At 35.9% G+C, this 12870-nt stretch overlaps 1 protein-coding gene and 1 long non-coding RNA gene across 5 annotated transcripts; both read left to right on the forward strand.

Moving 5' to 3' along the window:
- Positions 1-1413: 1413 nt before the first annotated feature.
- On the forward strand, positions 1414-12747 carry spi1b (Spi-1 proto-oncogene b). 4 transcript variants are annotated; one of them, XM_082158474.1, is made up of 6 exons: positions 1414-1784; positions 2266-2358; positions 2455-2536; positions 4743-4936; positions 7603-7771; positions 12066-12747. In XM_082158474.1, the coding sequence occupies exons 1-6, from the start codon at positions 1743-1745 to the stop codon at positions 12377-12379; spliced, it is 894 nt and encodes a 297-aa protein (XP_082014600.1). In that variant the 5' UTR covers positions 1414-1742; the 3' UTR covers positions 12380-12747. The 4 variants fall into 4 exon arrangements, with proteins under 4 accessions (XP_082014600.1, XP_082014601.1, XP_082014602.1 ...); XM_082158475.1 differs by having other exon boundaries at positions 2458-2536; XM_082158476.1 differs by lacking the exon at positions 2266-2358.
- On the forward strand, positions 7778-11352 carry LOC309489641. The gene is made up of 2 exons (XR_014202466.1): positions 7778-9709; positions 10725-11352. It is a non-coding gene; the product is annotated as an uncharacterized lncRNA (long non-coding RNA).
- Positions 12748-12870: the final 123 nt, after the last annotated feature.

Raw genomic sequence — 12870 nt, forward strand, 5'->3', positions numbered from 1 at the left:
TTGTAAGATTTTTGCTAAAATGGTAGAGGTACGTGTAATGAAAGCAAAAGTTTCTAAGCAGTTGTATACACCAAAATCTTCTTTGCATTCAGAATAGTTCCAGACAGATTGCAGGCCAATAGTGATACTTCACTGAATGGCCAATTTTACATGTATTTTGTGTATTTCCAAAATACAGTATTTATATTTAAATAAAAAAAAAAAAAAATCTACACAGTATTTAGTATTTTATTTTTAAGTTTTATGTAGTATGTAGTTAAAAAAAAAAGAAATTCATGTATGCCTATTTCTTTCTCTGTAAATCAGTTTGTTATGGGTTGTGTTTTGTTTTGATGACACTGTTAGCTAATACATGCAAACATTATCATCCTGTGATACATAAAAAAATGCAGACATAATATTGTACATAAACTAACTTAAAGATAATCACTAAGGGTTTTTATCATGTGATATGCCTGACTCTCTTGTGTGTACTTTTTTATTCTTAAAGGGGCCATATTCTTTTTCAATTAAATATCCTTTATATAGAATAAAGAAGTGTACACACAAACACTCACAGAGATAAATGCAAATACAATCTTTTGTTATATATACTGTATACTTTTATTTTTTTTTTATCTTTATCTTCCTGCTGCAGCTTAGCTTTGTGATAAGTTAGACATGTGGTATAGTAGATGAAGACAGTAAATGACATAATACGATGTATTCAGCTCACTAAACACTTAGTTTTGATGTTTTCAAAGCATTCACTGTAGACCAGGTAAACTGTCTGTATGCACACATGAATGAATGAATGAATGAATGAATGAACATGTATGTAACTTTATTTTTATGATATTGTTAATTACATGGCCAAAACAAAGGCAGACAGATGGTTTGAGACAGGTGGAATGTTTGATAAAGACAGTAGATTCTTTCATCATAGTCATTCAGGATGTTATATCTTCTCTCCCAGCATGTAGTAATGCAGATAGGACATGCAACACAATCAGCATCTTATCTGTTCTCTGTCTGCAGTCGGGATGAGGCTAAAGCCCGACTCCAACCAACTAGAAGCTTTTCCTAGTTTATTTATGGATCAATCATTTGTTCCATTTATTTCATTTTTATTTGCGATATATTTGACCTCAGATTTATTTTATATATATATTTTTTGTAAAATATATAAATATTTTTTTGAACTAGGAAAACAGCTTGGAAAGTTAGTACATAGAAAACTTTTAGCTTAATACTCTGTTAATGGCACCGATTTTCTGTGTATTTTCATCTGGCATTAAGGACTTTCCATAGAACGACAAGCACTATGGAGGTGGACAGGAAGAACAGCGGTCAGCTGAGCTGTCTCTGATTGGCCATTGGGGGAGGTGACACTTTACGCCTATTCTAACTGCAAAGATAAAATCCCCACCTGCCATTACCCTAAAATCAGGAACCTCCAGCGGATACGCACACACGCTTACCCACACACCCCAAAAATAAAGAAGTAACAAACAGAAACTCTGTCCCTTTTCGACGGCCACTGTCAGAGTAGGTTACCCTTTGCAGTGTATCTCTGGTTGGCTTCTTTTTTGGGCCCTTGGCGATCTCTGAGGCCCCCTGCGTGATAAGGTGCATGAGTTAGATCATTGGTTTCATTTGTTAAGAGGAAATTTAGCAGAGTTGAGCAATGGTACAGGGACACTTTTGAAAGCACTTGAGAAAGCATCAGCGTTGCAGATCGAGTGTCAGGCGGCGAGGAATCCATGCTGCATCCGTACAGAATGGAGGGGTACATCATCCCACCCGTGAGTATTTTTTTATTCTCTAAATGGTCCAATTATGATGCTGCTGCTTGCTTCTGATAGATGCGTAAAAATACACATAATACACTTTTTGTTATATTGCTGCCAAAGTGTCAAAAGGCATTATGAAGATATGTCATTGTGGACATACTAGTAGCTGACTGAACAGCTAGATCTTTTTTGTAATATTAGTGTTTGACATCCGTCAGTCTAAATATCTTGAGGATAATTTGTACATTTTGTTTGTGTATTTTTTTTGTTTCGAGATGCATACGTACTTGTGCCAACCACTTTAAAACAACAATATATTGAGATTCAGCTACTCAGATGTACATTCATTACACATTATTAGTGTAATGAATAAATGTCTGTAATTGTAGCTAATGTGTAGAGGTATGTTTATTGTAACAGGCTGATTAACATCAATGTAATGAAAAAAATAAACTGTTCTCCAAAATGTATAATAATCATAATTTCTATGTAGAAAGAAGAGAGTAGAGAGAGAGTAACCTGGACTGGCTGGATGTCACAGACACCGTCTGTACAAAAAGATTACTGGGCAGTTTTAACCAAAGATGTGAGGCTTTTCCTATATGGTACAGTGTATTAATATTTCTGTATTGGCTCCAGTCATTCAAACTGGTCACTCTTTGTTTCTTACCTATTTGCTTAGCAGCAAACAGAGGAAATGTTTGAATCAGAGATGTATCGACCCCCAATGGAGTATCAGTATATCATTGATGACGGTCAGAATGGTGAGTTTGTATTCTTTGTTATCCAAAATTATAAGCTACACAATAAGAAGGTTGGGTTTTTTTTATTCATAAAATCTAAAAACAGTCCACAAATAGCTGATAAACTGATGATAAAATAATGCAACTGAATTATCCAAAGTTAAGGTTAAAAAATACAATAATGTGCACTCAAATGAGGTTATTAGCTGTTGGCTCTCAGCCTCCACTCCTGCCCAAGATGATTAACACACGCAAACTAATTAGCATTTGGATGCATTTTAATAATAGACAACAAAAAGGAAGAATGTAGAAATTGTAAGGTAAAAATATCATATGATCAGGGTCTACTAACTATGTTTAACAATCTTATTTGTTATATATTTCATTTTAAGTATGAATTGCTCGGAATAGTTTTATTTTGCATAGTTCAATATAAATAAAATGTTCAATACACATGTGTAATAGCCTATAGTGTTTGATGATTTTACATTAGACCTATACAGGTTTTTTTTTTTTTTTATATACCAAAGATAATGTAAATGTAAGGTTTAATATAATTACATTGAGTAATTTAAGTGAAATATGTGCATATATATCAATCACAGACAAAACGTTACTAAATTTTGCTGAATTTAAAAAGCCAGAAGTGGTACTAAATGAAAGAGCCGTTTGCGAGCTGAAAGAGCCGGCTCTTATACTGAGCTGAGCCAAATGATCTGGTTCCCTAAAAAGAGCCGGAATTCCCATCAATGATTATAAACAGGTAATTGATACCAGAATAAAAGTCATTCAGAAACAAGTAATCAAACAATAGTCAAAAATCAAAACCACAAACTCATAATTCAGAGTCAAATCACAATCTGCCTACAAATTATAATTGAAATCATAAAGTTAATAAGCCAACAATTCATTTTAATTTAGAATGAACAATTGCATTTAATGTAATGTAATGTAAGGAAATGTTAATTTTCCCCTCTTCAGCCCAAGTTAAGCAGTGCTTTGACTAAATGGGCTGCATTATTGAAGATGTCTTCTTACGTATGATCTGTTTTATTATATATTACTGACTAAAGCCCCTGCTAATAAAACACTTAAGTGTTTTAACACCTAGAGAGGCCCATGTATAAACAGCACCTTTTTATATTGAGCTAACGGATCAAAATCACACCCAGGGCAGCTGGGCCTGAACTGTAAGGGGGACGTTAGGAGAGCGAGCGAGTGGAACCGGGCGAGTGACCTAGCACAAAGCAGGAAACAGATGCCTCGTTCTGACAGGCAAGAAAACTACAGACGTAGAACGACAAATATCCCCAAGGGTTTCTGTCCAAAATGAGACAATATTGCAATTTAGCTATGTAGGCGTCTAAAATTGGGTGCTAAACTGTAGCAGAAGTTTCTGTCTTTGAGGTTGAGGACGGAGATTGTACTTTGTTACTGTGTAGGACTGTGGTACAGTTTATAGTGACCTTTGGTTAGACATTTGTATTATTTAGTCAGCTCTGTCGTCAGACAGCTATGTGCTGATTTTCGAAGAAGTTAAATGACAGAAACTGAAAACAGTTTTGAGTTTCGTTATACGGCATTGGAGAAATGCAGATTACATTTTTCCCCCCCTTTTTCCCCACAAGACCATTTATGTAAAAGCTATTTCTGTTCAGTGGAGGAATGTGCACATATATGTTTCTCCAGAGAATGTAATAAATGTACTTTATGAACACTAGTGGGATTGAAGTGCAGTGAAATTAGATTCCTTAGAATGATTGTGTTTGGACAATAATTGATCATTAAATAAATAATTGAACATGCTGTAGATTATTTTCTCAGTTTCTACAGTATGTGATAAAAACACCAAAACAGATCATTAAAAAAAATCTGATAAATTTGATCACCCATATTTAAATCTTCCATTTAGAGATCTAACCGTTAAATACAACGGCATAAAAAACAACAACAACAATATGCATGTTTGAGGCTATTCAAAAACAGCAAAGGAAATGGTGGTGTGAACAGGAAACAGAGTGACACTCATAGTCCCAGTGCAGTGAGAAAGTAAATGTAATTTCTTGCATGCGATTGAATTGACAGACTGAATAACCTGACATAGTTGATTTATCCGTTGCTTGTACTAGCTTACACAAAGCATGTGACATATTGTCACATTTCCTTCGTTTGTTAAAAAAGATGCTTTCTACTGACCTTCTGTTTCAACTTCATTGTCCTTGTCTAGATCATGCATGGGATTATAATACACATCATGTCCATCCAGTGGATTTCGAGAACTTGCCAGAGAGCCACTTCACAGAGCTACAGAGCGTGCCGCCACTACATGCATCGAATGTGCATCGCTTCCCAGATGTTGAGTCTGGTCATTTTATTGACCCAGGCCTGACCGGGCATCACCTCACCCTGCCCCCTCCACAGGTGAGATCTGCATTACCTATAAAACACCTCATATTTAATATCCATTCACTTTCACGTCTTTAACTGTCATTTTATGTGTGAGAGCTCTTCTTTGTACCTGACATATTTTGATGCCCTGTCCTCACACGAGTTCTTTGTGAGCTTTGGTCACATTATTGGTGACGAGAAGTAACCATTTTGTTTAATACAGTGTAGGAGACATTTAGGAACAGAGAAATCTTTCGGAGAGATACTGCCTGTGTCTTTAACAATAGGTTTAGTAGCTTTTGAAACTTTCCTTAAGTTTCACCTGTGCTTTGCTATACAAGTGCGTGTTGATGCTGGTTAGGCGGTTGTAGAAAGCATCTGTGCCCAAGCTATTGCTCAACTAAGCCTTATCCTGACCAAAACTCAACAGTGTCACCGTAACTGCAGTCTGCACACTCATCAACTGCCATTATACAGAACATCCCCACTTACACAAAAAAAAAACGCTCTTTATTGTGCCACAAACACACAAGTGCACGAATGTTAGAGCTTAAAAAAAAACTAAGCTGGAACACTTTGCATACACAAAAAACATACATATGATGTTAGCATGTATACAGGAACCATATTGTAATTCAACCCTTATTAGTTTATTAGCCTCTTTTGGGCAGTTTGTTAGAAAATACCTACATTCTAGAGACTTTCTACATTGCCTTGGATATATAAAAAAATAAGTTTTCTTGGCCTTTTGGTGTAGGTGATATTTGAACAAAAAGAGGATATACGTCTTGCTTATCCATCAATGACTCCTCTGTGGGTGGAAAATCAAAGATCACCTCTTGAAAGAGATCCTTTAAAATCTCTTATGAATAATGCAGTGATTGATTTCCCTTCCTTTGGTTGGACCTCATCTCGAAGGCAGACTCTAACCATAAAGCCTATCGCAAAAGAGAGCTTTTCCTTTCTAGACGTCCTTGTAGGAGGAAGCAGAGATCCATCCACCACGGACTGATATACTGCCTGTCATACTAGCTTAGTCTCACTGAAAGGCGCATGATGCTCGAAGAAAAAAAGTTCTGATTTTCAGCTCAGTTTATAATAACATTACATTTTTTCTGATCATGTACCGTTTAAAAGTTTGCGGCCAGAAAGATTTTTTTTTAATGTTTTTCTCTTATGTCCACCAAGGCCTGCACTTATTTAATAAAAAAAAATACAGTAAAACAACATTTTGAAATATTGGTACAATTTAAATAACTGTTTTCTATTTAAAAAATGTTTTTTAATTATTATTCCTATGATGGCAAAGCTGAATTTTCAGCATCATTACTCCAGTCTTCAGTGTCACATGATCCTTCAGAAATAATTGTAATATGATGATTTGGGCTCATGAAACTTTTATTATTATTATCAATGTTGAATTATTTTTTTTTACTTGTCTTATATAGCCATAAATATTGTAAATCTAGACTGCATTCTACCCTTTACAATAATTTACCATGGTAACCATAGTTTCTGCCATAATAAACTTTACTACAGTTATTGTCACTACTAAAACCATAATATATTTATATGAGATCTCCTTTAAACTGTGTAAATATCTTACTCATTTTAGCTAAGTAACTGTTTATTGTGGTGGATAGTGTGCTTTCCATGGTCATTTAATCTGTAGATTAGTTATTTACACCTCAACCCTAAGCAATGACCTAAATTGAAATCTTTGAAAAAAGAAATGCGGCTTTCTTGGCCAAGAAAACAAGTATCACTCTATCGTGCTGAAAAGAGAAGAAATGTAAGAAATATATATTTTTTTTTGTAGAAGTATTTTCAGGGCCTAAATGCAAAACAACGACAATTCCAGCTGTAGTCTCTGACTCTAAAAAACGGTACAGTATAACAAATGCACAAAGAAATAGTAGAAATGTTCCTTATGAAAATACTGGAAATTTCTAAATATTGTATGACTGTCATGTGTTTTTGAGGACACTGTCCTCAAGTCATCAGACTCTGCAACTGTCATGTCACAAGAAACTGCAACCCCAGCAATGTGTGTGAAATCGCATGAGACTGCTATGATCCTTGACACTTTGGGTTTTTGCAAGGGCTTCTTACACTGAAGCGGTTTAACTGAAAAACATTTCAGATATCTCATAACATTTCTTTTCTTTAATATATATATTACATACTGTACATCCATACTGTTTTATACACGCCCTTACTGTAAAGAAATAGACATAATATTCTGAGTTCAATTGCATCATATTCTGCAGCTTGAAGTTTCACTGCACTTTTATATCAGCATTAAACGTAAAGTTCCTCTTTCTTAATGTTGAACAAGGCTGAAATCTCCAAACGACACATTTCAGACCACCTGATTGCACAAACGTGGTTTCCACATACTGTCATAGCTCATATTATTTGTGTCATTCAACTGCATGTGATTTAGCACCACCCTTCATAATAAAGATTCTTAAATTGCTCTTTTCAAGAACTACTTGCTGTATAGAGTTCTTGAGTTAGCTATGTACTTCAGAAGAAATGTTCTTTACTAAGTTTTACATGTTCCTATTGGTTCCTGGGTTTTTTACAGCACCAGTATGTTATTTAAATAACTATAGTATTAATAAGTTGATTCTAACTGGAATCTTTCTTTTGTGTGAGTACGATCTCTGATAAGTATGTACTTTATGTCTTCACAGATGACATATTTGCCACGGCCATCAGTGTGTTACCCTCACAGTGTTCAGCCCTCTCCTCTCCAGCGCAGCTCGGATGACGATGACCCCGGCAGTCGCAGTCCTCCGTTAGAGGTGTCTGATGAGGAGTGTATGAGAGACCACATTACTTCAACAACAGGAGGAGAACATGGTAAGGACAAAGGCAAAGACAAATTTCACTTCACTGACATGAACACAACAGTAATGATCTATGGCAAGCGGATAAGCGATGCAAACCCACGCCAACTGTTATTGAAACAGTACTGTCAGTAACTGTTGACTGCAGTAATCTTCTAGATGTAAAAATAAAGGTTTAAAATGGGGGTTTCGTAGCGATGCCATAAAAGTAGGGCTGGGTATTGACACAAATACGTTGACACAAGTTTGCGATTCGATTCAGATTTGATTAGATTAGATATCGATTATTTTGTATATATATATATATATATATATATATATAATAGGTACAGTATACGTCAAATTTTCTCAAGGAAACAAAATCTCTCAACTAATGCTGTAAACTATACATTGGAGTCAGTTGGTGCTAGGGCTGTGCGATTTGGGAAAAATATCTAATTGCAACTTTTCCTGACAGATATTGCAATTTGATTTGGGATTTAATTTTGTTAAGTCAAGCTTCAGCGCAATATTCTCAATAGTGTTCAGCACACTCTAAATTAAAGGAGTAGGCTACAACATCCCGTTAACTGTAGACCCCTCCACTACCTTTTAGTCTAGCAGACGCAGTGTGCCTTTTCATTAGTGTTCATTTTGTCAGCTATTTTTTTATTTTTTTGTCATAGTCCTGTGTCAAATGTACTTTTTAGTTTTTATCATATTTAGTCACCCTTGTCCTGTTTTTGTTTGGTCAAGTTTTAGCCTGAGCATTTTAGTCGAGTTTTTGCCAATGAAAACTTAGTCACATTTTAGTCATTAGTCACATAGCATTAGTCATGCTATATAGCTAATGGTTAAATTGATAATTACTTTGCTCAAAATTATAATCATAACGATTGTTGTAATTTGAGAAACGTATTTTTACATTTAATCAGAATTATTGCTATTTCACCTATGTGACCCTGGATTACAAAACCATGTCACAAGTAGCACAGCTATATTTGTGGCAATAACCAACAATACATTGTATGGATCAAAATTATAAATTTTTCTTTTATGCCAAAAATCATTAGGATATTAAAGCTGCAGTCCGTAACTTTTTTGGATTAAAAATGATCCAAAATAAAAAAAATTGCAAGTTCATAACCAGCCAGTGTTCAAAACTATCTGCTTGCCTTAGCTCGATTCAAAACGGTAAGCTTGTAATAATGTTTTTAATTCCAGTGGTACTGGTGGATTTCCGCGGGAAATTCGAGCATGTCTTTGCGTCATTACGTCACATCTGTACACATAAAGGTGTCCCGGCTAGTAGGCTATATTGCATGTGAGGATGTTGGAGGTGGAGATTTACAGCCTTTTCTCACAGCACTTGATATAATTAAACTTATCAATTTGATGGCGGATCCAGAAAGGTTCAAACGACAATCACCAGTGACAACTGTAGATTCACCCGTTGTAAAACGCAAAAGACTTCGGACTTCGGAGTGGCTACAGAAAAAAAGAGACTGCAACCGGGCCCATGCGAAAACAAGGATAATATCGGAAGGGCATTAAATGTAGTCACGCAATGCTGATGTTGTTAACAAGTATAATTTGCATGGTTTGACATGATATGATAAGCAATCGTTAAATTTAATCAGCGCGATTTACTGCAATGCTTTTTTCCCTTAGTTGGTCGGAACAAAAGTGGATGTTACTCACTTGTTCAGATGACATTTTCCGGTGAAAATTCTTATGTTGGTCATACTTCCAAAAAGTAGAATCTGTGATTCCGATTGACAGTATCCACACCGGTGCGGTGACTGACTCCTCAAAACATTGGATTCATCCGCGCTGTGCCATGCCGAGGCACAACTCACGTAAAGTTGATAATTCCGTGAATAACTGCAATTACAGATTTCGAACAGAGATGGCGACAAAGAGGAAAAAATACGTACTGCAGCGTAAAAATCATGTTCCATGAAGATATTTTGTAAATTTCCTACCGTAAATATATGAACAAGAGGAGTAGCTGGCCGCACACTGATCAACTCAAGACTTGAAGTCTACAAAAGCATATTTTTATTTTTCAAATTGCATTGTGCAAATCAAGTGCAAAGTGCATGTGGATTAAAAACAGACTGGACACCAGCAAACGTTTCAGCACATTGCTATCTTCAGTGCTCATTTAGCTAACAACATTCACCCTTTTAAAGTAAGTCAGCAATTAAGGATAAACAGCTGAATACAATCATCTCAATCTCAATTGTCTCAAGTAGAATTACAAACAGATATAAGTTTCAAATGAGCAGCTTCCAATGATAATACAGCATTGTAGACATACAGAAAGAAAGAATGTGTTTTACAAAAAACAGGAAAATTCAAGTTCTTCATTCATGCCTTCAGGAAATAAAGTTTTAAGTTCAAAGATCCAAAAAGCCTCCCTTTGCAATAATTTTCTATCTCTATCTCCACCTCTCCTGTGGGGTAAAATCCTCTCGATGCCCAGGAACTTCATGTCAGACAAAGAATGGTTAGCAGACTTAAAATGACGAGAAATTGAAGATGTATCATCCTGTCTCCTAATGGCACTTGTGTGTTCAATCATTCTTGTGCGTAATGCACGTGTAGTTTTGCCAACATATAGTTGTGGACATGGACAAATGATAATGTAAACAACATATGTACTCTTACAAGTAATCAGTTGTCTAATCTTATACGTTTTTAGTGTACGAGGATGTGTGAATGATTTACATTTGACATACTTAGTACAGGAAGAGCAATTGTGACATGGAAAGTTCCCCTGGGCATCGACAAGAGTAGTTGGAGATGAGATGTGGGTGTCAGCATGGACAAGCTTGTCCCTCAAATTAGAGCTCCTGGAAGAGACAAAAAGTGGTTGTTCACTAAATACATTCATTAACTGGGGATCACTTTGAATAATGTGCCAATGGTTATTGATAATGGTTTTGATATCATTACTCAGTGGACTAAATGTGGATTTAAAGATGCATGAGAAACCGTAAATATATAAAACATTTATTTTTGTGAGTGAATGCAGCACAATCGCGAACATAAATGGACAACTTTAAAGGTGATTTTCTCAATGTTTCGATTTTTTTGAACCCTCAGATTCCAGATAGTTGTATGATATTTGGCAGAGATACAACTTGTATCTCGGCCAAATAAATCCTAACAAACCTTACATCAATGGAAAGCTTATTTATTCAGCTTTCAGCTGATGTATAAATCTCAATTTAAAAAATGTTACCCATGTGACTGGTTTTGTGGTCCAGGGTCACCTATAAGCACAAATCAAGAGAATGTTAACCCATTGGCTAAGCATTACCTCATCTTGTTTCCTGATTTATTATAGACTGGCTATTTATCATATAGACCAGGCCGGCTATTTATATAAGCCAACTGGTAAAACAATGTGTGCACAACATGGTTGCCTGATTGCAAAGATTAGCCCAAGTAAAACACTGGGTAGAAAACGCGTTCTTTCAAATGTTCAGCCCTAGTTGGTATTGTAATATGCTAAAACTGATTTACAAACACAAATTACACTCAAGGAAGTTTTTAAGTTATAATAGGCCTACTAACTTTAAATTTACATTATTTCTACTTGAAGAACATAAACAATTATAATGTAATATGGTAACGTTAGGCCCATTTAGCAAAAATGCTCCTCTCTAGAGTTAATTTTTCTAGCTGACTAACGAGGTTATGGTCACTAAATATGTTTTTTTCCTGAGGTAAATGTGACGTTACATGACATTGTTTACAAGCTGTTTCAACCACATCTGACGGATTTCGGTAAGTTGTAGGCCTAGGCTACTGTATCTTTTAACAAAGCCTACCTTCACATGTTTCGCGCTGTAACTGGTCTATGATCAGTTCACGCGTGCTCTGCGCTGCCGCTTCTCTTGAACTGAGGTGTTTACAGCGAGCGATCTGTCACGCCACCGTAAACGGTTTTTATTTCCCGTAGCCTGCTAAAATAGACAGAATTTGAAATCTGAGACTTTATTTCAAATCAAAAGCAACAAAGCAAGAAGTTTGCTGCGATTTATTGGATGGGAGGCGGCGACGCGCTACCCTTCCATTCATCAACTGAAAACAGGATAGGCTAAATCGATTCTTGGGATTTAAGAATCGATATAGTTTCATAAAAATTTGAATTTATTAAAATCGAGATTTTTCTTTTTTACCCAGCCCTACATAATGTAAAGAAATTTTTATGATCTGAATAACCTTTTTCCACTAAAGAACCTTTTGTACAATGGAAAGGTTCTACGAATGCTAAAAGTTCTAAGTGTAGATGCTGATTTCCTTTGTTTTTCAAGGTAATAAGAAGAAAATTCGCTTGTATCAGTTCCTGCTTGACCTTCTGCGAAATGGTGACATGAAGGACAGCATCTGGTGGGTGGACCGAGAAAAAGGAACATTCCAGTTCTCTTCCAAGCACAAAGAGGCTTTAGCAAACCGCTGGGGCATACAGAAGGGAAATCGCAAGAAGATGACCTACCAGAAGATGGCAAGAGCACTGAGAAACTATGGCAAGACGGGAGAAGTCAAGAAGATCAAGAAAAAGCTCACCTACCAGTTCAGTGGAGAGGTACTTGGGAAGAGTCACACAGAAAGGAAGATTTACATGTAAACATACGCGCAAAAATGCGTGAAAAAGACTTGGGGAAAACAAGAGAGAACCTTTTTCTTCTGTGAAAACAGAAAATGCCTGGACCTGAACTTTTACCATAGTTATGACCCTATGGTTTAAAAGTTATATGGTTCTGGTTCTATCCCTTATTCCTTCACCTTTGCATTAATTTAGTAAACGTTAAGTCATTTTAAAATGTCAATAGTTTTTGTGCTGCAGGACCAACATTTACACACGTCTGTACAGTGTATATATATGGGGAGAGCACACATTTAAAAAAGCAGATACAGTGAAAAATAAGTAAAGACAGTTGCAAACTTTACCACCACACATGATGGAAAAAAAAAAAAATCATAAAAATACAAAAAGCAGAAGTGAAAACCAATGACACAGGCTCACGCAGCACGGAAAACTCTGTCACGTCTGGGTAACACACACAGACACATTCTCTGCTCATGTTTGTACTGTCTTTCTTTCAAGATCACATTCAA

The sequence above is a fragment of the Leuciscus leuciscus genome (assembly GCF_965113295.1).
Source record: "Leuciscus leuciscus genome assembly, chromosome: 2".
In the NCBI taxonomy this organism is placed as follows: domain Eukaryota; kingdom Metazoa; phylum Chordata; class Actinopteri; order Cypriniformes; family Leuciscidae; genus Leuciscus; species Leuciscus leuciscus.

Coding starts and splice junctions, on each gene's coding strand:
- spi1b (XM_082158474.1), top strand. CDS start 1,743: ATGCTGCATCCGTACAGAATGGAGGGGTACATCATCCCACCC. Junction 1,785..2,265: donor AGGGGTACATCATCCCACCC/GTGAGTATTTTT, acceptor ATTTCTATGTAG/AAAGAAGAGAGTAGAGAGAG. Junction 2,359..2,454: donor GGGCAGTTTTAACCAAAGAT/GTGAGGCTTTTC, acceptor CTATTTGCTTAG/CAGCAAACAGAGGAAATGTT.